The sequence below is a fragment of the Falco peregrinus genome, chromosome 6 (assembly GCF_023634155.1).
Source record: "Falco peregrinus isolate bFalPer1 chromosome 6, bFalPer1.pri, whole genome shotgun sequence".
Taxonomy (NCBI): Eukaryota; Metazoa; Chordata; class Aves; order Falconiformes; family Falconidae; genus Falco; species Falco peregrinus.
The window spans coordinates 16128876-16155067 of NC_073726.1; the positions used below are offsets into that span (position 1 = coordinate 16128876).

At 54.8% G+C, this 26192-nt stretch overlaps 2 protein-coding genes across 5 annotated transcripts; both read left to right on the forward strand.

Moving 5' to 3' along the window:
* The first annotated feature begins 566 nt into the window (after positions 1–566).
* Positions 567–3377, forward strand: LOC129784780 (acrosin-like). The gene is made up of 4 exons (XM_055808719.1): positions 567–877; positions 1222–1505; positions 1785–1924; positions 2408–3377. The coding sequence occupies exons 1-4, from the start codon at positions 699–701 to the stop codon at positions 2771–2773; spliced, it is 969 nt and encodes a 322-aa protein (XP_055664694.1). The 5' UTR covers positions 567–698; the 3' UTR covers positions 2774–3377.
* A 16433-nt stretch (positions 3378–19810) lies between these two features.
* Positions 19811–24737, forward strand: LOC114010628 (coiled-coil domain-containing protein 81-like). Of its 4 annotated transcripts, XM_055808689.1 has the most exons (9): positions 19811–20362; positions 20485–20546; positions 20720–20904; positions 20977–21130; positions 21302–21558; positions 21676–21761; positions 22033–22157; positions 23345–23453; positions 23812–24737. In XM_055808689.1, the coding sequence occupies exons 3-9, from the start codon at positions 20764–20766 to the stop codon at positions 24200–24202; spliced, it is 1263 nt and encodes a 420-aa protein (XP_055664664.1). In that variant the 5' UTR covers positions 19811–20362; positions 20485–20546; positions 20720–20763; the 3' UTR covers positions 24203–24737. The 4 variants fall into 4 exon arrangements, with proteins under 4 accessions (XP_055664664.1, XP_055664663.1, XP_055664665.1 ...); XM_055808688.1 differs by having other exon boundaries at positions 19811–20546; XM_055808690.1 differs by having other exon boundaries at positions 19811–20546; positions 20724–20904.
* The last annotated feature ends 1455 nt before the right edge of the window (positions 24738–26192 follow it).

Sequence of the window (26192 nt, forward strand, 5' to 3'; positions counted from 1 at the left end):
CTGATGGCGCCAGCGCAAGCAGGGCATTGCACGGGGCTCTGTCGGGGGTGTGCGATCCCAGCTTCTGCCTCCACTCCTGCTTGGAACCCCTCCTATTGCCTCCCCTTCCCCCCCACCCCCACCCGCCCGACACCACCACGCCCAGCACCCAGAACCGGGCACTCTGTGACATCAGCCCCACGTCCAAGGGAACCCCAGGCAACGGGAATCCTGCGGGCAGTACGACGGCGGCCGTACTGGTGGCGACAAGCCCTCGTCCTTGCAACTGCCACATGTCGCTGGCAGCGATGGATTTTCTGCATGTCCTCATTGTCCTGCTGGCCGTGTGCTGTCCTGTGCGCGGCACGTGGGACAGCTGTGGGTAAGTGGCCCCAGGCTCTGGGAGGGAGCTTGGGCAACCCTTGTGGGCTTCACTGGAGGGGGCCTGCTTGTCCCCCATGGCCACCCCACAGGTTCTTGAAGGCCGTCTGGGAGGCTCAGCTCCTTGCCAGCTCCCGGGCTGCCGGCGCAACTGGTCCACGGGCTGAAGCAGAAAGCGGGGCGAGGGGGAGCGGGCGCACGCCCCACGGGTTTCCTCGGCCCTTCTGGCCATGCCGTGTGGGGAGGGAAGACAGCTGGCCTTCAGCCGCAACGGCGCAAGCCATCCAGCAGCACAGTAAGGAGTTTCTGGTTACAGAGGGAGCTGCGGCCTTCGGCCCATGGCTTTGCACTACGGCATGTCGCGCGTCGTGGGTGGCACAGATGCCCAGCCAGGGGCCTGGCCCTGGATCGTCAGCATCCAGGCTCTCTTGGAAGGAGGCACGGCGCACATCTGCGGGGGCTCCCTCATCAGCCCACAGTGGGTCCTCACAGCAGCCCACTGCTTCATCGAGGTCAGGTAAGGAGGACCAGGGGTCGGGGCTAGCCCCACAACACTAGCAGGTGCCCTGAGCGCAGGAGCACGTGCTACTGCCATCCCGTTGCCCTGCAGTATACGCCCAGTGCCTGGGCACTCCGGAGCCCCGCCGAGAGGCTTGCGCAGGAGAAGGCTGGGCTCGCGTGCCACTGCTTGCCAGCAGCCTCCAGCTGGACACTGCTTGAGCCCAAGGCACGCCAGGGCAGTCGCAGCCTCCCTAGCGCTGCTTGCCTCTCTCCCTTGCCAAGCAGAAGGCAGGGCAAGTGCCAGGCTGCTGCAGCATGTGGCTGCGCTCCCTCTGAGCCCTCTCTCCATCTGCCTTGCAGGTACATCACCGCCTTGCGCGTGGTGCTCGGTGTCACCCAGCTGACTCAGCTGGGCCCTGAGGCTCAGGTGCGCAACGTCAGGCAGCTGCTGGTTCACCAGCACTACAGGAATGTCACGCAGAGGAACGACATTGCCTTGCTGGAACTGGACCAGCCTGTCCAGTGCAACAGCTACGTACAGCTTGCCTGTGTGCCTGACGCCTCGCTGAGAGTCTCAGAGCTGACAGCCTGCTATGTCAGTGGCTGGGGTGCCAGGAATGCAAGAGGTGAGTTGCCAAAACCTAGTGGCGGCGCGAGTGCAAGCTTGGCCAGCTTGGGGAGGCAGGTTGCGCTTCCTGATGGCAGAGGCGAAAGCCAGAGTCAGGCTGTGGGGACGTATGCCTCTTAAGGAGATGGGCCTGAGCCATTCCCCCAGAGCAAGGCAGAAAGGAAAGAGCGGTCCAACGCCTCTCCGCATGCAAAGCCAAGCCCCGGGATAAGCCTTCAGCCCGCCAGACAGGGGGAGGAGAACTGGCAGTGAGCTGCTGGGTGTTCATTCCTTTCTGTGCTCTTCACAGCTGGAGCATCGGCATACGCGCTGCAGGAGGCCCAGGTCCACCTCATCGATGCCAGGGTCTGTAACAGCAGCGGGTGGTACAGAGGGGCCATCCACACCCACAACATCTGTGCTGGCTACCCGCAGGGCGGCATCGACACCTGCCAGGTAGGAGTGTGCTACGAGCCAAGCCCCGGCAGCACAGGCAGCCCCGCCACAACCGCCCAAACGTGTGCCGTCACTCACGGCCTTTTGCTGGCCACTCACACTCCCATGGCTGGGTCCCCACCGATGAGGGCCTTCCCCCCGCCCTTCCCCACGGGAAGGCCCTTGCCCAGGGCCTGCCCGCCTTGTCCCAGAGGCCTGACACTCTGCCTGGAAGGCCCACAAGGCCCACCCGGTGCCCTTGGCAGCCCAGAGCTCCACCATCCCAAGCCTGACACAGCCGTCTGCCTACACCTGCAGCATCACCGTGCCGCAGTGAGAGCGAGCCCTGCCTTGCAAGCCCACCGCCCCCTGCCAGGCAAGCTTCTACAGAGCTTGCCTGGCCACTCCATACAGCTCTGGCAGGTGCTGTGAGAGAGAAGGAGCCCGCCACCGGGCTGACGCTGGCCACCCAACAACCCCTTCATCCTCTCTCCTGCGCTGCAGGGGGACAGCGGTGGGCCTCTCGTGTGCCAAGACAAGCGCGCGGACTACTTCTGGCTTGTTGGTGTGACCAGCTGGGGGACGGGCTGTGCGAGAGCAAGGAAGCCCGGCGTCTACACCTCCACCCAGCACTTCTACGACTGGATCCTGGCGCAGATGGGCCTGCGCCCAGCAGTAACGACTACTGCAAGGCCACAGCCAGTCTTCACCTACACCCCCGTCCAGAGGCCAAGGCCAAGGCCAAGGCCAACAGAAGCGGGCAGGTTTACACCCTGCCCGTTTCCAGTCCAGAAGCTGCTGGACTTCTTTACTCGGCTGCAGGAGCTCCTGCAGTACCTAAGGGGGAAACAGCTTGGAGCAGCACGATGAAGAGGGTCCAGGGCAGGCTGCAGCGCACCACCACCGCTTCCCGCTGGGGCAATGCCTGCTGAAGCAAAGGCAACCTCCGTGTCAAAGGCCTGCTCTGTCCTGCCCGCGCTCCTCGCAAGGGCAGAATGAAGCTGGCTGACTTCTCGCAATAAAGTGTTTCTGTCTGCACGGCTAACCACGCGCCAGTCCAGTTCAGTCTCCTGTGCAAGGCAAGGACTTCCGCGCCCGGCACCTGCCGAAGGAGGCGGGCTGCCACGTCGGGCACAAAGGGTCACTGCAAAGGGCTGAAGCTCTGCCCGCTCTGAGAGAAGCATGAGGACAGAGTGGAAGAAGGGAAGGCAGGTCATTGCAGGGCTCGGGGCCTTGGGGGTGGCACCTGGAAGCAGAGAATGCCTTAGGCCGGCTCCTGGTGGGAACCCCGGGTGCTTCTGGACGAGGCGCAAGCAAACTTGAAAGTGGACTCTCACGGCCAGCTGGGGGTCAGGGCAGATCCACGAGCTTGGGCCTTTGCTTATGCCGCGGAGTTCCTGGGCTTCCCCAGGCTGCTCTGCTTTCACAGCTGCGCCATGTTGCCAAGCCCAAGCCTACAGCTGCCGTGGCTGGAGGGAGCGCCAGTAGCTTTGAGCGGGGAGCAAAGCAGCTGCTGCTTGGCTGTCCCCCCTCCCCCCTCTTTGGCCGCCTTCTGGCTGTAGTATCGACCACGCTTGACGAGCAACTGGAGGCTCTGGGGGTACCAGACATCTATGGAGGAGTGCCACGGGGACTTGAGTGGAATGGTCGAGTCTAGGGGACCAGATCCCTGGTCCAGTCTGCTTTTATTGAGTGCTTGAGGCTCTGCAGAGCGGTCTGGGGTGCTATGAAGGCCGTAGTAGGTGGCCTGAGTGGACTAGAGAGAACCTAAGGCTGCCTCAGGGTAGCCAGGGTAAAGGGTGCCCAGTGCCAGGTGGCCTCCACAGCTATCAGGGACCTGGGAACAGGCACTGTCATGTGGGGAGGCAGGGAGCGTGGCATGGGCTTGTTGTGCTCATCATCTCCATGCCCCTTTTCAGTGCCTTGATGTTGCAGCTAGTCCAGGCACTTCCCCCCACCAGCACAGGGACCCTTGCACAGCACCCAGCTTAAGATCACTGGCACCGGCTGCCCAGAGAGGCCTCTGGAAACATTCCAACACCACCTGCACATGATTTTTTGCAACCTGTTCTAGCACAGCCTGCTTTTGCAGGGGATTGGGCTAGATAATCTCCAGAGGTTCCCTCCAACAATGACCATTGTGTGATTCTGTGACTTGTGGCACTTTGGCTGAGGAAGAAAAGGTCAGGATCCTCAGGCAACTCGACATCTGACTGCCTTCCCAGTGTCTGTCCAAGAAACCTGTCAGTCCTCACTAACAGAAGTTTGACCTCCACATGTGGGCTTGCAGATGTGCATGAGCACTGCAGGGCAACAGCCTTCTCTCTCTTCCCCATCCTCTACTGCAGGGCGAGTGCAGATGTTCTGCCAAGGGAGCACCAGTCTGCACAGGCCCTGCTGCTGTCACTGTTGTGCAGCGGCTCTTCTACCCTGGGCTCCCTCTACTGTGTCCCACACCACTGGCCTGGTGTGATGGCAGAGCCAATGGCACTACCCTGTTGATGCAGAAGGCTCGGACACGACTTATACGACCAATGTGATCAAGTTAGTGCCACTTTATTAAGGGATACACAGCAATTTATACTCTACAGATGCTATTAATAGACTCACACCAATTTATACCCCCAGCTAAAAATACACACTCTACGCAGGCTTTGTTATGTAAAAGGTGATAGGTTAAAACTACTCGTTCACACGCTTCCACCTCCCCTAGGATTGGTCCCAGTGTGGTGCCCACACATTGCTCCCCCCTTGTGTAGGCATCCTGGTTTTTTCTCATCTTTCTGTCCAACTCTCTTATCTCTCTGCGAATACACAGTTTCTTTGTTTCTCTTGGCCTTGCATATGTCCTTCACAACACCTGCAGCTTGTTACAGCTTTGGCCTGCTCGGCCTGCTATTACAACAAAGTTACTTGGTCTGGATTGCTCATAACATGTCCGTTGTCTTCCAGCCACTCCACATACCCGGTACTGCAACTTCCTGGTCCATCAGGGCAACCTGGGTGCCAGTGGGGAAGCTGGGAATTGCCCTTGGCCAGGGCCTCTCCCTGGAACTTCCAGAGGAGGAATTCCTTGTGGATGGCAGGGATGCCAAAGCATGAGGAGTTCCCCATTGGATGGCAGGAACAGGGCGTAGAGCACCATCCATGTGATGGGGCAGCCCTTCAGCCATGGTCACACAGAACCTCACCAAGGAGCTCATCTGCATCATCAACGGCACCCTCACAGTGACCAGGCAGTACCAAAAGTTTCTGCAAGTAATGATGGCCAAGTAGCGAGAGGCAGCCTGTGGTGGGACACACACCACACACACCACCTCCCTGCAGTTCCCTCCCTCCACGCTGCCAGGAAAGAGGAGCAGCTCTAGCCAGGGCTGCTGGAGCCCAGAGGGTGACCCCAGGGCCTTAGAGTGGAGCTGCTGAGGGCAGATGCGCACATGGAGAAGATGGCAGATGATGACAAAGACCAAGGGGAGGACACGTGGCTAAGCAGAAGCAGCCCTGTGCAGGTGGGTAGGAGTCCAGTGGTGGTGAGGAAGAGGAGCCCCATGACGCCAGACAGAATCAGCTCCATGGGCCTGGGCAGCACCACCCACATGGGGCCGGGCAGGAGCACCCCAGCAGAGCCCAGGCCTCAGCACTGTGTGCCCGTGGGAAGGGCATGTGGCCAGGTGTCCTCAGGACTGTGCTGGGCAGGACTGTGCCTGCAGGAGGGCTGCTCCCACCTGTGGGGCTGCCCAAAGGCTTGGTGGAGATGCGACTGCTGGCCCCACTGTGTCCATTTCTGCAAGCCCCCATGGTGGCAGCACTGCTCCCACAAGAGCAATGGGTTCCCCTGCCAGTGAGCAGCTGGCGGGGTGCAGGGCTGGGACCCTCCTGGGGTGCCCCCTCATCTGAAATGTTCAATCTTTTCTGCCTCCTGGTGCTAGAGCTCACCCATCCATCCTGCAGCTGGGGCTGCGTCATCCTCAGTGCCTGAACCCAGTGGGGATGGTCTGGCATTGGGCCCTGCTGGCACCCACAAAACGGGGGGTAGGAGTGTCTGGGACCACAGTGGGTGTGCTGGCATGTGGGGACCGAGTTGGGCTGGAGAAAGGGGCCAGCAGGGACCTCATCAGGTCCAACAAGTGCTGAGTCCAGCCCCTGGGAAGGAACAAGCCCAGGCCCCAGCACAGGTGAGGGCCACCTTGTTGGAAAGAAGCTTGGCAGAGAAGGTCTTGGTGGGCCCCTCAACCAGCTGCCTACTGGGAAGGGGATCTGGACCCCTTGCAAAGGGGGGATCCAGTATGTATTAAGACCCCACGGTGAATCCATACACCACAAATAGAAAGTCAGCTTATCACCGGGTTGACATATTCAAATGCCTAACAAATGGGGTATGGCCTTGGTCCCTTGAACGTTTCTTGTCCAAACCAGATAATAGAGTTGAAACATGGGAAATAAATCCCCTACCCCATCTGAATACTCCCCTGAGGCATGGTTTGTGAACAATTTGATGTGAGTCGTGAAATAGAACCACAGTATACCCCAGAAGTGCAAACCCTTATTCCAGGCACATGTCCTTGTTGGGGTTTTCTGGCACCAGGTTTTAAACCTGGAGATCACACATGTTATGCAAAAACTACCAATCCAGAAAACGCATCGAAATATGCAGTTTCGCTTACCCACAAAACAAAATGGAATTTTTTGTGGGAAGGAAAAAACCCAAACTACGACCCATCAGCACGCTCCACCAGTCAATATCTAGCCCCTCAGGGTCCTTTCTGGGCATGTTCAGATGGCAAGATGTACTTTGCACTAACTACTTCCTCAAAATTATTTACATATGCATAAGGCACTTGCCTATGTCACTTTGCTCCTGGGGGTCTTTGGAGACCGCTGGTGGTCAACAACTTGGTGAACTTCAGCTGAACTTTCCTGGGGCACCTGCACTCTACTTGTTCTTATAGGTCTTCATTTATTCTCTGTGCTATATGGTTTGGAAGGCAACGCTCTGTTACCCCACTTCCCTTGGCTACTGTTATAGCCCAGCTGCCTCAGAAGGCTAGCCACACCTTGGTGAGCTTATTCTATAGGTGGAGTTAATCATTACTTTAGCTGCAGCCTCTCATAGTGATGCTCTATAACTTAATCCTGTCAGCGAGGAGAGGCATCCAGCTCTGACACTGAAGGCAGCAGCCTCGAGTCACCAGGCTGCTCCCTACAGGAAGCAATCCTGACGGCCTGGATCTCGCCTCTGAGAGGCTGTATTTACAAATGAAGAGTTTTCCATCAAGGGAAACAAGGCTTGAGCACTCATACTCTGGCTGGTGACTCTCCCAGGCAGCTACATATTCCCAGTCCCTCAAGGGGACTGGGCTGCCTCCAGGGCTGCCCTGGGGCCTGGCACACCGGAGGCTGGGAGCTCCCTCCCGCACCCCAGGGCAGGCAGCAGACACTCCTGTGCCGGCCCAAGGGCCTCCCTCACCCCACGGCTGGCCACGGACCCCTCTCAGCTGGCCCCAGCCACAGCACAGGCTGTGCCTGCCTAGCCCAACATGGCTGCTGGGAGGCTGAGGGTGGTAAATGGCAGCTCCCAGCATGCCCTGGAAACAACATGGCTGCCCTGGAGTACCAGGCCTACAGCTCCTAGCATACACCAAAAAAAACACGGCCATGGGGCAGCCCCAGGCCTACAGCGCCCAGCATGCCCCGGGAAAAAATAGCCATGGGCTGCCCCAGGCCTACAGCTCCCAGCATGCCCTGGGAAACACCTGGCCATGGGGCAGCCCCAGGCCTACAGTTCCCAGCATGCCCTGGGAACAACCTGGCCATGAGGTAGCCCTGGGCCTACAGCTCCCAGCATGCCCTGGGAAAAATATGGCCATGGGCTGCCCCAGGCCTACAGCTGGCAGCATGCCCTGGGAACAACATGGCCCTGGAGCAGCCCCAGGCCTACAGCTCCCAGCATGCCCCGGGGCACACCTTCTTTCAGCAGCCTCCCCAGGCAAGAGAGGGGAAACACCAGCTGTCCCGAGCGGCAGGGGTCAACAAAAGCCACCCAAGTGAGTTGGTGGCCAAACTGGATGCCTAAAGGTCAGGGTTTGTCTCGGCAGGTAGATGAAATTCCTTGGCAGCAGACCTGTCAGAGCCCAGGTCCTTTGCTCCATGAGTCTCACACGCACAGTCCTGTAGCTGGGACAAATGACAAAGAAACCCTGCGCAACATGACGGTGCCAGCCACAGCTGTGCACAGGCAGCTTCCAGCCCTGGGCAGGTGTTTCCTCCTCTGGCTGTGCAGAGCGGGGAAGAAGTGGGAGCTGTGCCGGCAGCCAAACAGCCCTTCGCCAGCAGCACGTGGGGAAGCCCAGCAGCAGCCACCTGCTGGCTGCAGGGGAGGTGGTGGCTGCGTGGCCACCGTGTGTCCCCGTGTAGCCTCGTATCACAAAGGGGCAGTGATGCGGCACCTGCCCGGAACCTGGCCAGGGCTTGATATCCTGCACAGAGGGATGGCGAAAGCCAGTGGGGCTGAGCTGCCCTTCGGGAACACATGGCTCCTTCTTTGGCTCCTGGCGTGGCTACCTCCTTCCACGCATTTCTCCTTTCCTGCTGACCCCTCCTCAGCTTCCACCCTCTTTCAAAGGTAAGTTGGGTTTGACTTTTGGCACAGATCCTACAGGAGGTAGATTGGGGATAAAAGTGGAGGCTGCTCTCTTACTCCCAAGCTGTAGGCAGAGCTCTTCTATCCTTCAAGGCTGGCCATACAGGCACTATGGGTAGCGTTCCTCTTGGGTAATTCCTATCTCTTTGCCATCACCTAGGCTGGGGAAGTAGGGAGGTGGCAGCCCGAGGCGTCGAGCTCAGTGTAGCCTGACCCAAAGCCCACCTTGACTGATGGGTTAGGAAGGGAGACCAGAAACACAGCCCAGCAAAGGCAATCATTAAGGAGCGGACAAAAGCTGGTCACTCCTGCAGACAGGGTGGGCAAGTGTGGGCTGGAGAGCCAGAGGGCTCTGCTGCCAACAGTCGCTACAGGCAGTTAAAATGAACACTGGAACACTTTTGATGGCGATTTCTGGCCTCTGGGGTTTTTGGTGCTTGAATGATTTTCTTGAGCTCCGCTTCTTTCATTGCAACCAGGTGATGGGATTGGCATTGATCTTCTCTTTCTGGACCGTGGTGGACATCCATTGTCAGCCAAAGCTTCCCACTGTGCTGCTGAGAGGAGCAACGGCTGCAATGGGGAACAATTCCTGTGAGTAACAGTTTCACCGGCAGGCTTGGCCTTAGTGAATCCCCAAATGCAATGGGCATGGTTGGTGCTCCATCCCATATCTGGAGCTTTTCCTGAGAGCAGCCAGGCCTACCCAGGGTTTCTGTGCAACTGCTGCGAATGAAGAGATGGGACGCAGCTTGATGCAAGCAAATGTCAATTTATTGTACAGAAGCACAAGTTTATATACACTTTCAGAAGCTGCATGTTTTAAACAGATTGGTTCTTGAAGCTAAGCATTGCATACTAGGCAATCCCTGATTGGTGGTTAACTACCATCAATTAACAGCAAGGTGTTACCTTTCCTTGGCGCCATCCTTGGCGCCATCCGTCTCCCACTCCCCTGTGCTCTGTAAACATGTCTCATCATGTTAATTGTTGTCTAGACAAGCTCGAGCACATTCCCCTCAGCTAACAGGTTGCCACGCATGGTCCTAGTTTCCAGCCCGCTCCTGCATGCAACAAACCTGTTATTTCCCTGCAGTCGTTGTTGAGGGAATGGCTCCACCACAAAAGATCCTCTTTCCCCTGGAGAAGATTTGCATGGACTGGCAGCAAAGGCAGAGAGCTGGAGCAGGGCTCTACAACCTGGGCAATACGTGCTTCCTCAACTCTGTGCTGCGGTGCCTGACGTACACCCCGCCTCTTGCCAACTACCTGCTCTCTCGTGAGCACAGTGACTCCTGTGAGTACTTTTAGGAAGATCTCCTTGTCAGTCTGATGAGCACTTCCCAAGGACCCCCAGAACCTGCCACTGGATGTAGGAGAAAAGCATCCCTTCTTTCTCAGCCACTGCCAAGGTGGTGCTCTTGGAACACTCAAGCCTACAAGCCGCTTGTCCTATCGAGGTGTGTTTGCTGTCACAAAGACGTCTCTTTCTAGTGCTGCCTGTCTTTCCCTATTCCTACATATAACCTACATATTTGCTGGTTGCACAGAAAACTTCTGTCAGCGAGGCATCCCTCTCAAGAATGTTTTCTATGCACTGAGATGTCATGGGCTTGCTGGGCCATTGTCACCTGGGGACGACTAGGAGGCTGTTCTAGCAGAACTCCAAGGTCTCCATGAAGTTTCCCATCACAATGGCTATTTTAGTAACCTGACCAGCTTCCCTCCCTCCCTCTTCAGGTCGCCAGCAAGGCTTCTGCATGATGTGCATCATGGAAGTGCACGTTAACGATGCCTTGTCCACCTCAGCCTGTGCCATCCAGCCCAGGGCCGTCATCAATGCCCTCTCATGTAAGTCGTCTCAGGTGCTTTGACATGCTTTCCTCTGTTGGTAGAGGACTGAAGTACTACCTTCCTCTTGATTAGGAATAGGAGGGCATTTCACGCTTGGCGTGCAGGAAGACGCCCACGACTTCTTACGCTGTACTGTCACTGCCATGCAGAGAGCTTGTCTGGCTGGAAGCAGCGCGTAAGCACAAGCAAATGACCTTTCAATGCACAGTGTACCCCATCAAGGAAAGCCTATGCCCAGGGCTTTCAGGCACAGGAAAACTCTTGGAGGAGATAACTCTCTGCCTTACCATTTCTTTCCAGCTGGGACATCTCTTCTCAATATACTACCATCGACCATCAAATATTTGAGGCTTCCTGAGGTCCAGAGGTATGTTTCCACAACTGTTGCTCTCCTTACACTTGCCTGTGCCCTGCTGTCTGCCTGTGAGAGACACCTGAGCATGGGGCTGGCTCTAGTAGGGATGAAGGGCATAAACAGGCACGGTCAATCGACTTCCCCTGTTGCTGAGCATTTCCGTTTGCCTTCCAGTCATGTGCTGCAGCTGCAAAGCAGTTTCTGATTCCTACGAGGCCTTCCTGGATGTGCCTTTGGATATCAAAGTAAGAGGGTTTCTCACTGTGCTTCAAGACATCCCAAACTCCTTGTGGCTTCCCAGAATGCATGCAGTTGGCTTTGAAAAGTGCACTGTGTACACAGGAGAGCTGTGTGGGGGGGTGGAAGGTGGTATGGGTGATGTCCTCCTGCAGAGGCCATGGCAGTGGACTCCCTGTAGGTGCTGGCTTCAAGCTGGACAAGCACACATTATCCTCTCTGCACTTCTGAGGGACTCTCAGCCGCCTTCTCTTTGCTCTCCCTCAACACCCACCTGGCTCCTAGGCTGATGGCTCGTGTTGTTTTCATTCCTGATGACCCTGCACACCATCAGTAGCTGAACTGAGCGGTGGCACGGCAAGGTAGCTCTTGATAGTGCCGGCCAGTTAATCTCTGGGAAGGGAGGGAAGTGTTCAGCATCATATACCCTCTTTCCGCCTACCTCTGGCCAAGGTTTGCAGGGTCACAGTGGGTCTCCTCAGCGGCAGCTACCCGGGTCTCATGGGCAACTCCTCCTGAGTGTTTGGGCAAGGACATTTCCCCCAGCTCAGAGCTCTCCTTTCTCACCCCTCCAGGCAGCCTCATCTGTCGCCGCATCTCTGGAGGACTTTGTCAAACCCGAGAGGCTGGCTGGTGAAAACAGCTTTTGATGTAGCAGATAAGAGGATGACTAACACCAGATTAAGACTTGTGCCTGTGTGGAGATGCTGCGTGTCATTGAGCCTCAGGAGGTTCGATGCACAATCAGGAGGCACAGCTTCTCTTTCTTCCGGGCTAATGATTCTGAAGAGTCTTGAAATGGTGTGAGGACGTGTGAGACGGGAAAGGTTGTCTGGCCACCTTGGGGCAAGCTAGGGTGCTTGTCTCTCTGCTTGCTTTCAAGGTGTGGCAAGAAGGTTACCGCCCTCAAGAGGTTTACAATTGATCGCATGCCCAGGGCTCACACGCTGTGCCTGAAACGCTTTGATTTCTCCAGCAAGAAGATCGGCAAGGTGTGTACGCAATTGAGAGCCACTTTCTTTCTCGTCCCGGAGCAGATTTCCCAAAGCAGGATGCTCTGTCACAAGCTGTTCAGGTGGAGCTTTTGGTGTTCCCTTCTGGGGAGAGGAGAGCTCCCTTGGCAAGGCAAGCATATACTCTGCTGCAGCAGAGCTGCTCTGCCCAAGAACAGTTTCGTGCCACCCAAGGCGTTACCTGCTGCTTCAGGGACAAGCGAGTGTTGATGAGCTCCAGAGATGTGTTTCTACATGGCTGGGCCCCGGTCTTGGCAGGCTCTTTTACGTCATATGCCAGGATCCCTCCTTAGCCCTCTTGGTCTCTCCGCAGTTTGTGCAGTATCCCCAATACTTGGATCTCCGGCCATACATGTCTCAGGGAGCTGCAGAACCACCCCTCTACACCTTATACGCTGTCCTGGTGCACAGCGGTGGCAGCTCTCAGGCAGGACACTATTTCTGCTACACAAAGGTAAAGAGCCACTTCCTTCATCACAGCGACTATGTGTGCTGGGGAAGGAAAACTTTGGTGGCACTCTTTCTGGCAGCCAAGGTTCTGGGGGAGAAGGTCTCCTTACCAGCTGCATTGGATCTGTGTTGGTGGACTCTTGCTTCTGTAGTTATGCCTGTGTTGTTCAGGAGAAACCATGCAGTTCATCTCCACATGTCCTTGCCTTTCTTTGACAGGCCAGCAATGGACTCTGGTACCAGATGGATGAAACGCCTGTGGGTTGCTGTGACCGCAACACAGCTCTTGGGCAGCCAGCCTCCTTACTGTTTTATGTCAGGTAACAGCCAGGACTAACAGGTGTTCAGAACACGTTTCCTTTTCTGGGTTTTGCTATTTCTCTTCTGATCCTCCTGAGTCGTTCCGTCCCAGGAGGCAATTACTACCCACACCACTCAGGGCTGTCGAACGTGACCTACCTGCTGCCAGTCCTTCCCTTCCCTTGCTGGGCTTTAGGCTGCTTCCCCCATGTAAACTGCTACTTGTCTGCTCTCTGTAGCTGACTGATAGAGAGCAGAGTACCTAAAGGGGCCTACAGGGAAGATGGGGGGGGAGGACTCCTGGTCAGGGAGCGTAGTGATAGGGAGAGGGCCAGTAGTTTTCAACTTAAGGAATGTAAATTTAGATTTGATGTTAGGAAGAATTACTTTATGGCAAGGGTGGGGTGACAGTGGAAGAGGTTGCCCAGACAAGCTGTGGATGACCCCTCCCTGGAAGTGTTCCAGGCCAGCTTGGACAGGGCTTTGAGCAAGCCGGTCTAGTGGAAGGTGTCCCTGCCCATGGCAAGAGACATGACCTAAATGATCACCAAGGTCCCTTCCAACGCAAACTGTTCTGTGATTTTACGATTCCATGAAATGGAGGCCATAGCGGGTATGAAGAGGAGGTCTTGCTGTGACAGGGGCAGAGCTGGTGGGAGGACCCCAAGTGAAGTCCCCATTTGTAGTCTTGATATGTCTTCTCTCTGTCATACAAACGGCTCCAAGTCAATGAGTGATACCCAGTGGAGGTTGCAAGAGCAGCCCTAAGTGGACATCACTCTTTTTTCTTATTTTCCCCAGATGCTCTGATGGGAAAACTGGTCAACAGGCGTCAGTGTCACCAGCACCATCATATGCCGGCTCTTTCCTCGGTCAGCAGCAGGGCAGCAGGCATCAGGCAGACCCTGTGGGACCACGGGATCAGCCTGATTGGACTAAGGTAACTCTGGAGAGGTGGGTCAGGGCAACAGATGGACAGCGGATTTCTTTTTGGGGTCTTGGCATTGCTCTCCTTGCCCCCACACACCGCAGCTTTCTTCAGAGCCGCCGCTCTACTCCCTCTCAAAGCATTGCCCCTAGATCCAACCTACTTGTGTGCCTTTGGCCCCTCTTCCTTTGCAGCCCTCCAGGAGGGTCTCTGGGAGGTCTTTAGCTGTCGCCTCAGAGAGCTCTGGGGGTTTCCCACTGTTCCGTCCCTTCCAGGAGGAAAGGACAGGACCTTTTCACAGCTCTCTTGGCAGGACATGACGATGGGCATGGAGGACTCTGCAGAGGACAGAAGCTCCTGGCCACGCGGGCTCAGCATCACCTCCCATGTGGACATGCCCTTGCATCACTCCTGTGGCTGTAGGAGGCTGGAGTCCTGCACAAGAGCTGCATGCCCACACTGCCGTCCACCATTTGACCATGTGCTGCACACTGTGTGAGAAGACAGCCACCGAGAAGAGCACAGATTCAGCCCTTCTTCCCGCTGCCAGAGGAATGGTGCCAGGGAGAGGACCTGGAGCAGATCTCCGCAGCGCAGAAATGATCTCTGCAGCTGCTTCGTGGGAGCCACAGACTGCAAGTGCTCCACAGGGAGGAGGAGGAGAAGACCTAGTCCTCCAAGTTGTCACCACACTCCCAGGGATAACACAGCTCCAGGGCCCTCCAAATGCAGCTCCCAGTATACTCCTGCACCCAGGACTGCTCCCAGGGAGCAACCCCTGCCAATGCAGAGAGTGCGGAGCAGATCCCTGTGGCACCGCTATGATCTCCATAGGCAGTTCACAGGGTACCACCCCTCAGCAGCGGGGATGAGGAAAAGAGGAAATGAGGTGATTCTAAGGAGAGCAAACCCTGCTGTCCTCAGCACCACAGAGACAGAGGGCTGGACTGAGCGGCGCTGGCAGGAGAGGCCATTGCTGCCTGTGGTGTCTGCAGCCCCAGAGAGCCTGTGGTGCCAGTGAAGCTGACCTCCAGGAAGGACAAGGTGCTTTTGAAACTGTCCTTGCCTATGGACATCCTGTGATGCAGCAACACTGTCAAAATCTTTGCTCCATTCCCTGATAGTGTCATCAAAGGGATGACAAAAGGATGTGGAGGAGCACTGCCCAGGTCTGCTGGCTGGGGGGGCGGGGGGAGGGCAGGACTTGCTTCCCTGCAGCTGCTGGAACAAAAGCACGGACCATGGCTGAGGTTCCCTTGGGCTCTGTTTGACTTTGCTGCTCTGAATGGGGATGGTGTTCCTGTAATGCTCGTGCTGTGCCTGCTGGCGGCACGCGGTTGTGCTGGAGAGCCTTGGCATCTGAGGAAGCACCACAGGCTGCAGTTAACCTTGACATTGAGCAGCTGCCCTGGATAAGGTTAGGCATTGCAGGGGTGTCGGTGGGAAGCCTGCCACAAGGCTCAGTGGAGAACCAGCCAATAGAGCTGGTGGGGAAGAGAGGCTTGGCTCTCCCCATGGCGATGACTCCATATACTCAGAGGAATAGCTCCATAGGCTGCCCTGAACAGTAGAAGCAGGATCAAGCTTCATGGCCCTCAAAGTGGGCATCTGCTGTCACTTCAGGTGGCACAAGGAACGTCCCATCAGCCTCCAGAATGAGGGCTCCAACATTGTCATGTCCCTCTGAATTGCTCCAGCATGGCTTACAATGATGTGCAAATATCTTGGAGCACCTCTGGCACCTCAGACGACACCTGTGGTTTGCAGGGATACAGGAGAGTCCTCCCTTGGACTGTCTGGGTGCCCTGTCTCACAGTGGGACAAGATTATTGGACCTAACTCTGTCACTGATCAGAAAAAAGACATTGCTGGAAAGAAGTGTCCCTTCCCATCTGAGAGCAGTAACACCAGTGATGACTTCAGGCTGTTCCCCAGCAAGGTCCCCTGCAGCCCCAGGGACCCCTGGAGGGAGCCCAGAGGGGCAGAGCAAGGGCTGCCTTGGGCTGCTCCCTGCTGCTGAGCTGGGCTGGGCTCCTGCCATGGAGGGAGCTCATGGCAAATGGGCAGCGCTGCAGAGACACAGCTCTGCCCACTAGCAGCTCCTCTGCAAAGCGCAGCAGGGCTGAGGCACTGCCTGCAGGCACCCAGGGCAGACAAGGGAAGGGAGCGAGGTGTTACAGTCAGTCTGTGGTGGGAGGATAGGTGCAAGCTGACCAGGGCAGGAATCATCACAGCCTTTGACAGGGTAAGTCTCTGCAGGCAGGGCAATGCAGAGGAGGTCCTGGAAGTGTCTCCTAGACCTGGCACATGTCACAGCTGAGAGGACCTGTCAGGATGGCTCTCCTGCATTTTCTGGTGTGGAGCATGGAGCAGAAGACATGCTCCAGGGCAGGGCTTGCCTGCTGCACCATCGGAAGAACAGAGCATGGTGGATCCCTCCTCCCGGGGATGGCTGCAGGGCTGTGAAGGTGGGTGTGCAGCCGGGTGTTCCCACCGCTGTCTCTCCCAGCAGGGTCCCTGCAGCCCAGGGGGTTGTGTGCTGGGAAGGGACTCTGCCACCTGCCAGGGTCAGCTCTCAGCCTGCCGGGGGCTCCCCACAGAGACGCGGGGGTATGGAGCGACCCCCGGTAGGGCAGTGCCCTTCTGTTGTTGAGGGTGTGCTGCGCTGGCCAGGGCTGCTCACAGGTCTAGGTGACCCTGAGAACGTGTCTGGAGACTTCCCATCACTGCAAAGTGAACAGTAATTTTAAACTGCAGAATGAAACGTCCTGTTAAAAGCATCCTGGAAAAGGGATATTCAAAATATCAGAATGGATTTCTAATAGCAAATGGGCGATGCTCCGTCACATTGATCACTGTGGTGAGGGATGTGCAAGTGGGGAAATCCTCACCTACTGTTTGTTTAAAACAGGCGAGCAAATGAACTAAGCAGGAATCATCTGCCATGACGCAATCATCACCTTTGTGTCTGGAGCTAGAAACCCCTGCAGAGGGGAAACTGCCCCCCCAAAACCATTGAGAGTCCTCCTTTAGCTACACTCCTTTTGTCTCAGCACACAAAACTGCGCACAGCTGAAAATCCTTACTCTGAACAGGTTGGCAGGCTGTAGGCAGAGAAATGAATGCGAATTCCAGCTCTGCTCTTTCCATTTTCTGGCCAGGAAAACGATTAAAAGGGATTATTTATGAATACAAGCCAACTCTGACAAATTATTTCAAGTCATGCCTGATCGCCTGGCTCGGAGGTCTCGCTAGCTTCCCCTGGCCATGAGGATGCCAAGGAATGGGCATCCCACTCCCCTTCAAATGAACACAAAGGTTCTGCAAATCAAACGTCACTGATTCAGTGCAATTTAATTACTGTCAGCGTCAAGGAGAACAACTGGGGGTGGAGGGCAGGTTTTGGGGGTGTTGGGAATGGAGGCTTGGCAGGCTGTAATTTGCCTTCAGATGGGAACATCCAGTGACTATGGTGACATGTTGCAAAGATGGAGCATCACATCATGGGGATGGATGTATCCTCCCACCCTCTTGGATGGCCCCAGCCCTTGGGCTGCCCCCAACATGCAGCCCCCTCGCCCACTTGGAAAGCAGCTTTGTCATTGCTGATACTGCTCCCCCCTGCCATGTCACCTTCACTTGCTGCTGCAAAGAGCATCCTTCATCCTGCTGCCCTAATCCTGCTGCCCAAAAAGGACAGGGCGGGGGAGTCTTTGATCCCACCAGCTGCTCTGCTGAGGGGGCATCTCTTGTCCCTCACTGCTGTAGCTATTGTCCCAAATGGCCTCTGCTCGGGGAAAACTGAGCTGAGAAGAACAAGCACAGCTTTTTATTTTTTTCTTCTTTTTTTTTTTTTTTTTTTTCTTTTATTTATGCTGCGAGGCAGCCAGCCTCATCCAGGCCGGGAAGCTGTCAACATTTTAAAACAACGATCCTCTAACACCTTCCCTTTCACACACCCAGCCACCTACCTCCTGATTTTCTGGTGTCCCACACAGAACTGGCCAGGGATTTGGGGAGAGTGGTGGAGATGGAGCCCAGGTAGAGGAGGGAGAGGGTGAGGAGGAGGAAGTACACGGGGGTGTGGAGGTGGTGGTTGCACTCTGCAGCACTGATAATGAGGCCATTGTCCAGAAGAGCAGCCCATGAAGAGCCAGGAGTGCAGGAGCTGCAGCTCCCGTGCATCTACAATTTCCAGGAACTGGGTGATGGAGCTGCCGTTGGACATCTGCTGCCTCTGGGCATGGGGACCTCTCCCAGGAGAAAAAGTGACAAGTTATGGGGGACTTCTCCCAGCAAAACCAAAGCTGTTTCCCATCAACCATCCCCCCCCATCAGACAAAGAAACCCTTTTCTTTTTCTAGGAGACCTTCCTTGAGCTCTTAAAATGCAGAAAACTTAGAAATGGCTGTACTGGCTCAGACCAACTCCAGCAAGCCCCAGGTTCAGCCTCCAACAGAGCCAACACAAGACACTTAAACAAAAGCAGCAGAGCAAGACAAGCACCCTGCGATACTTTCCCAGCTTCCCTTCCTGAGCTGACCGGGATGTCCTTGAATTTAATATCCCCCAAAGGATTTATTTCACACGGTCTTGGGTTCTAGTTGTTCCTCAAGCCTGTGCAGACTTGCAGCATCCTCGCAGCACCATCACCCTCGGCAGCCACTCTTGGGACCTTGGAGATGACTGAAAAAGGGTCCAGACCTGGGGCTGTTGTAGCCAAAAATCTCAATAGCTTGGGCAGAAAAGGCTGGCTTAGATCCAAATTGGTTGAACGCTGCTCACAACGTGTTGGCCCCTGTTTGCCGTCAGCGTGCAGGAGACAAGCACAAAATCGTGATTTCTGAAAGTATCTGAGTATGTTCTGGCACAGTCGTGTCCCAGCTGGGAAGCTTGGTTGGGAGTTTGGGGGTTGTTTTTTCTTGTGCACGTAAATTTTGGTTTCGTTGAAGCTAGTGGGATTTTCTGCAGAGATTTCAGCCTGCCTTTCCCAGTGACAACAACTGGCTTGGAGCTGAAAGTTGGATGGAGCAGTTTCTTGGACATGAATGCAGACAGGACTGAAATAATTGTATAAATCCATCTTGGTTTGGTGGAAAACAAATGTCAGGAAAAGCAAGTAAATGCCTCCAAGAGGTATTAGACCAGCCCTGCCGTGGGGTAGCCTTGCAGCTCAGAACCAGACTCAGAAAGTCCATGTGGGTTTGAGGGAGAATAAAAATGGCATTTTTCTGTTCTTTTTTTTCTTTATTTCCACCAGGATAGAGACGGAACTTCAAATCAGGCCCTTCTTGATCATAATCCAGATGTTTCCTGGGATATTCCCAGATCAGGGATCATTTTCCACCCTTCAAAGCGTGGCCAAACCCTTCAAATGAGGGAATTGTGGCAAATCCTCTGTTGTCATAATTCACAATCTGTTACAATGCAGTAGCATTAATCCTTAGGAAACTGAAAAGTCATAAAACTTACTTGAGCCCCAGTATTTATAAACAAGGTAATAGGAGCGGTACCTTTCTTGGAGGTCAAAAGGAGGATTGCAGCACCAGAAGCTAAGCATTGAGCTTTACAAATGAGGATTTGAGACCTAAAAGAGGGGGTTGGACCCTACAAATAAGGGTTTGGACCCTCAAAACGATGGGCTGGAATCCTAAAAATGACACTTTAGACCCTGGAAGGGAGGGGAATCTCTAGGTTCTGATCTGAGCAGGCTTTGGTGCCCAGGAACTCCACAAAATGCCCTTCTTTTCCCATCCCAAGTGACCACTGTCGAGGCGGGGCCTGGAATCATGGACCTCATCAACTGTGGACATTTGGTGGATGTTTTACAGGGGCAGTCCATGGGCTAAGGGAAGAAAAGGAACAGAGGAGGAGGAGGAGGAGGAGGAGGAGGAGGAGGAGGAGGAAAATGAGAAACGGGATGCAGAAGAGGAGGAAGATTAAGAAGAGAACTTGGAAGAGGAGGAGGGGGAGGAAAATGGAGCAGAAGGAAAAGAGCAGGAAGACCAAAGCAGGGCAAGTAAGAAGTAGAGGAGGAGAAAAATAATTAAAAGGGGACAACCCCCCCCAGGAATAACAGGAAGAAAAGGGCAGCTAGCAGGAAAAAAAAGGAGGAGGAGGAAGAAACGCCCCCAGACTCCATTGTCAGCCCATCTGCCATCTGATCTCTGGTCCCAAGTGCTTGCTGGAGCCTGACTGTAAGGAGGGGAGCTCAGCCTCAACAGAGGTCACTCTAATCCTCCCTTTGTCCCTTTACTCTGCGCCTATGAAATTTCGCTGCCAGTGTTTGGCCCGCTTTTGGTGCTTGTCCTTTTGCTCTCAGTCGGCTACTCATGTGGTTAAAACTGCTTCATCAGCAGCAATGTCACAGCAGGCAAAAGGTTTGTGTCAGAGCAGGCAGCAGGTGACTGCTGACCATTTCACATTGGATGGTGAAGTCAGCAGCGGCGGCATCATTGTGATGTCACACCGGGTCTGTGACACAGGCCACGCAGGGGTACAAAAGGGGGCGTAGGGTGGTTGTTCCCACACTCTGGAGGAGCATCTCTGGGGTGAACACAGGGAAGAGCTTCCTACACGGCTGTTGCCACAAAGCAGTGACGCGCTAGCATAAGGCAAAACAAGATGGACTTCTGGGATGGGATGAAGCCCATCTTCATGATGCCCAGCATCACCCCCAGAGGTACAAGCACCCACAGCCACTACAGGAGTGTTGTCAGGACTGAGAGTTGTGGCGTTGTGGGGGTGGGACGCAGGCAGAGCCAGCAGACAGAGAGTGTGACCTGGTTTTCCTTTGCTTTCCAGAGCAAACAGCCATCTGGGACGCAGTGGCCAGCTACATCCAACAACAGCTCTTGCTACACAAGGTAGAGTGACACCCGCATCTTCCTCATCCCCCTAGAGAAGCTGGGGGGATCCCGTGGCCGTGGAGCTTGGGCTGCAGTTGCTCCTTCCCTCCTCAAAAAGCAGGGAACTCCCCACAAAATCCCCACTGAGAGACAAAACAGGGCTCGGGCAAGGGTGGTGTCACCTCTGCTAGGTAGTCTTCTACTGCAAGGCTGATCCGTTGTTGGAGAACCCTGGATGCCCTTGAGTGGCTTCTGCCCCCAAGTCCCGCTCTTTCCAAGGAGGAAAAGGAAGGAGAGGACTCGGCATCTCCTCCCCAAAGCTCTCCCCACTGTCCCAGCTGATGCCTCCAAAGAGCGGGAGGTGGCAGGGTCCGAGGTACCATCCCTGGGTGGAGCCATCCCCCAGCTCTTCCCTCTTCACCCTTCACGCCCTTCTTCTCTGCTCCAGGGGGTACGAATTCCCACCCTCGGCTCCTTTGATGTGGTCCCCGCACAGAAGCAGGTTGGGACAGAGATTGTCACTATCCAGAGGCCTGTGTTTCGCCTGTCCAGGACCCTCAGAGACATCCACAACCTCATGGACAACGAGGATGACCTGTCTGGTAGGACAACAACTGCATGGTGTGGGTGAAGATGGGAGTTATCACATCCCTTTGCGACAAGCAAACTGGCCCCTCTGCGAAGCTGGTCCGCAAACAGGACACGCGCAGTAAGAATCCCTCGGGGAGGGCTGCAGGGTGAGCGCCTTCATCCCTCTCGTGTGGTTTTTCCAGACAATAAGGTGTTGGCGCCTGTGAAATATGCCAAGGTGGCCACGGATGCCCACGTGTCCCGGTGCAAAGTGGAGGGATGCATCCTAGGCACCATGTCCCTCCTGTCTCACTGCCTGGCGAAGGGGAAGAGCATTGCACTTGTCCTGAGAGATGTTGGGGTGCTCCTCATTGAAGACAGGATGGTGCAAATGAGATTCTACTATGATTTCCTGGAAGAGATATCTGGGAAGACAAACCTCAGAATGGCTGCACTCATAGTGAGTGTTTTGGATTCCCTGTGGCTCCAGCGGCTCATGCCGCCCTGAACTCCTCCGTGATTGAGTGTCATGGTCACGTCGAGGATGTCCTGGCATCTCCGTGTTCCTCCATTGCAGTTTCCCCAGCTGCTGGACATGGTGGTGTCCCGGATGGTACCTGTTTCTTCCCTGACTCGCACCAGCCGTGTCATCATCTTTCCTGAGTGAGTCCTTTCCCCAAGTGACCACGGGGGTCCTGCTGTGGCTCTGCCCTGTTGTCATTCCTGCAAACGATGGGATGGAGGAAGGATTTGAGGACACCGGGACACCTTTCCTGGGCGACCCCATTTCCTGGGATGCTCCCTGGGCATGGGGAATGGATGATTTGGGGGGGGAAAAAACACCTTTTACAATGGTGCCAAGCTCTGGCTGGGAGCAGAGCAAAAAGGGCTGGTGGTGCCTTTGGTCATGCCACTGTCACCTCTTTGTCACCAGGTTTGAACTGGAGTTTGTGCCCAAATCTCAGTCCAGGCACCCTCTCAAGGTCTTGAGGCGTGCCCTTGGTGAGGACATGTGGAAGAAAGAAGAGGATTTGCCACCCATCAGGCAACACACAAAAGGTAAGGCAGTTCCCGGCTCTTTTCCGTAGCATGGGCAAGCGGCTTCCGGTAGGAAAATCCACAGCAATGATGGTCAAATGCTTGCACCAAAGCTTCGTGCCACATTGGCACGGCCTCTTCTCCCAAGCTTGGCTTTGGGAGTGGGCCAGGATGCTCGGATTCTTGGAAATGACCTAACATTCCCTCTCCAAAGGAGGCTTGCCTACATCACCCACCTCCCCTTTTTCCAAACCCCGGCACTACCAGTGCCTTCGCCGAGGAGCCCGGTGAGCGCTGGTTGCTGGGGAAAAGGAACTTGGTGCACGCTCAAGGCGTCAAGTTCTACCACCTGAGACTTTGTAGACCCTTCATGGCGGGCCACTGATCCAACGGGCACGCTGCCTCGACTCCACACATGCACTCATGCAGATATTTTCCCTTTTTGCTCAACCCTAGGATCCCCCAAGCAGAATCTCAGGCAGGATCTTGATAGATTAATTTATTACAGCCGGCATAACCCGTACCGCTTCAAGGAGGACTTGCGTTTCTTAGAAACGAGGGGAGGAATATTGCACGTAGTTTTGACTTGCTCGGGATTTATCAGAGCCTGTCCTTCTCTCGGTGTAAACCTCCTTCCAAGCCAGCCATAACTTGGTGGGAGATGCACGGTGTCTGCTAGTACAGCCTGTATGCAGACAGCTCCTAGGACACATCTTTAGTTTTACTGGCCAGCACCGAGTAATCCATGTCCCGAATGAGAGCAGATTTCCCTGCTAATTCTACACCTTTTATTTCCAAGAACCCTTGAAAAAATAGTAGGGGAATAAGCAAATCCCCAGAGCGATGGAGCACAGGTTAATCATCATCCTTTCCACGTGAAAGCAGACAGGGGTTCACCTGCTTTCCTCAAGCCTTATGCTGATAAAAGCAGCTGTCTCGAGGCCTCCTTTTGTCCAAGTAGGGAAAAATGTGGGTGTAAATCCAAAGATTTTAGCTTTCACAGCTTGCAGCCAAGGCTTCCCAGCTGCTAACGCCAAGTTATGCTAAGTGATTCACATCACTTTTGCTGGTATTGGGGAGGCAGTGGATAGAGCAGAACGGCTGCCTTGGATGTTTTGGGATGAGATGTGAGCACCGCTCCATGTCCCTGGGACTGGGAGCATCACGGTGATGCTCTTCTTGACGAGGTTTCTCCTTCCCATTTGCAGCGGGACTTCCTGAAGTGCCTTTGCCTGCTGATTCCAGCTCGGTTACTAACAAACAGGAGGAAGTCCACAATAAGGCGGCGATGAATAAGAGGACGAAGCGCCAGGCTAGGTGAGTCTGGGGGCTCAGGACTGAGCATCTGCATCGGGTTACTTGCCGACCCGGTGAGAGCCCCAGACCCTCACTGGGTTCATCACTGCCTGACAGCAGCACAGGGCAGTGCGATGGGGCTAGGGGAGCCCCCATTTCAAAGGGGGGGGGGGGGTGTCCTCCTCCCCTTCATGAGAGCACAGGTGTGGCCTGGGGACATGGGGACAGCTGTGTGTCAGCTGAGGGTGCCGGCTTGGGGAGGGCATTTCCCCTCCTGAGCTGCCGGAGGCTGCGCCAAGAGGCACATGGCTTGCAGGGCAGGATGTAGCCCCGAAGCCATCATGGCCTCGGGCAAAGTCCTTGTGTTCTGTCCTTCCAGGCAGCTGCCAGGGATCCCTGGGGCCGTGTCTGGAAAAAAGTTGCTGGTGAGCGGCCAATCCAAAGGCAAACCTGCAGCCAAAGGCCAAGCAGCAAAGCCGAACCAAACACAAGCAGCAAGACTGCAGAGGCACAAGCAAAGACAAGGAGAAAAAATATACCCTGTTGGAAGCAAATTCAACACTGAAACAAATTCATCAATGAGCCCGGAAGCCTGGATGCCCAAGGAGCTCACCTACAAGGTCATGACTCCGCTGCCAACAAGAGACGAGGCAGCACAATTACTACAATCAAGACCTGAAAGGTTCTGGTCGGTGCTGAAAGACCCACAGTATACAGTCTTAGCGGGATACAACTTCACAATTCCCCACGTGATGCCCTATATGTTTTAAGGGTCTGGGCTGACACAACACCACGCGTTTGAAGACCAGACTGGTGATCTCCAGGATGGAGCGATCAGGGTTTGGAGGTGCTCAGAGCACCCACCGAGGTGGCAGAAAGGTCTACATGCGGACAAAGAGCTTCCAGAACATGGCGGTACTGTTCGAGAAGAGCCTCTCTTCTTTTGCAGAAATCTCTCTGTCTTCAGGACGCAGGGAGCTGTGAAAAGAGACAAACAAAACGGCAAAGCTGTGAAATAGCACTGAGTTTTTTCATTGTTCGCAGCAACCGTTCACCTCTGTGATAAGAAAGGAGCAACAGACCTCAGTGCCCTTGGGGTGACCTTGCAAGCTGGAAAGCCCCTGGCTCACGGACAAGGGGGTGACGGTGCCCTGAAAAGGGCTGAGGAAAACGGTCACCTATTATTTTTTTTTTTACGCGTGGTCAAAGCTGCTTTTGAGCCCTTTGACCTTCGTGTCCCCAGTGAGCCCCTCACTTCCTCACCGCCACCCAGAGTCACTTGAATTTGGGGTGCTGCGGTTAAAATTTATTACATTGATTACTGCTTCTGAAAAAGCCTTTGTTTTTAATCAGGGCTCGCTTCACTTGGGAGCTCAGGGAGCTCAAGGACAACTAATGAGTAGGTGGGTTTTGTCCTGAGACCCCCAAACAAGCAAGATGTGAGCAGGAACATCCAGACAATACAGTGTGCAGCTGTGTCATGGCGGTAACTCTGTCGCGCCTGGCCAACGTCCTGGCATGTGTGAACTTTGCAGATCGTGACACAGCGCACACCTGCACTTTGCATAAAATTAAATGTTATACATATAGCAGGTGTGTAAACTATTTTTGTTTTTCACCGACTATAAAGGTGGGCATGCTGCGAGACGGGGCAGAACCCTCACATATGCGTAGATGCGCCTGCTAGGAATGTTTTAACCATTCCTGAGAGGCTCCTGGCACCAGCTGCAACGGGACTCCCAGCCAAAGGTGGGGGGGGGCGCGGCTGGACAATGTTTAGGCCGGAATCAGTGAAGGATCCTATTCTTAGTCTCGTTAACACTTTGCAGGACTGATTCGATGAGCGACCCCCGGTAGGGCAGTGCCCTTCTGTTGTTGAGGGTGTGCTGCGCTGGCCAGGGCTGCTCACAGGTCTAGGTGACCCTGAGAACGTGTCTGGAGACTTCCCATCACTGCAAAGTGAACAGTAATTTTAAACTGCAGAATGAAACGTCCTGTTAAAAGCATCCTGGAAAAGGGATATTCAAAATATCAGAATGGATTTCTAATAGAAAATGGGCGATGCTCCGTCACATTGATCACTGTGGTGAGGGATGTGCAAGTGGGGAAATCCTCACCTACTGTTTGTTTAAAACAGGCGAGCAAATGAACTAAGCAGGAATCATCTGCCATGACGCAATCATCACCTTTGTGTCTGGAGCTAGAAACCCCTGCAGAGGGGAAACTGCCCCCCCCAAACCATTGAGAGTCCTCCTTTAGCTACACTCCTTTTGTCTCAGCACACAAAACTGCGCACAGCTGAAAATCCTTACTCTGAACAGGTTGGCAGGCTGTAGGCAGAGAAATGAATGCGAATTCCAGCTCTGCTCTTTCCATTTTCTGGCCAGGAAAACGATTAAAAGGGATTATTTATGAATACAAGCCAACTCTGACAAATTATTTCAAGTCATGCCTGATCGCCTGGCTCGGAGGTCTCGCTAGCTTCCCCTGGCCATGAGGATGCCAAGGAATGGGCATCCCACTCCCCTTCAAATGAACACAAAGGTTCTGCAAATCAAACGTCACTGATTCAGTGCAATTTAATTACTGTCAGCGTCAAGGAGAACAACTGGGGGTGGAGGGCAGGTTTTGGGGGTGTTGGGAATGGAGGCTTGGCAGGCTGTAATTTGCCTTCAGATGGGAACATCCAGTGACTATGGTGACATGTTGCAAAGATGGAGCATCACATCATGGGGATGGATGTATCCTCCCACCCTCTTG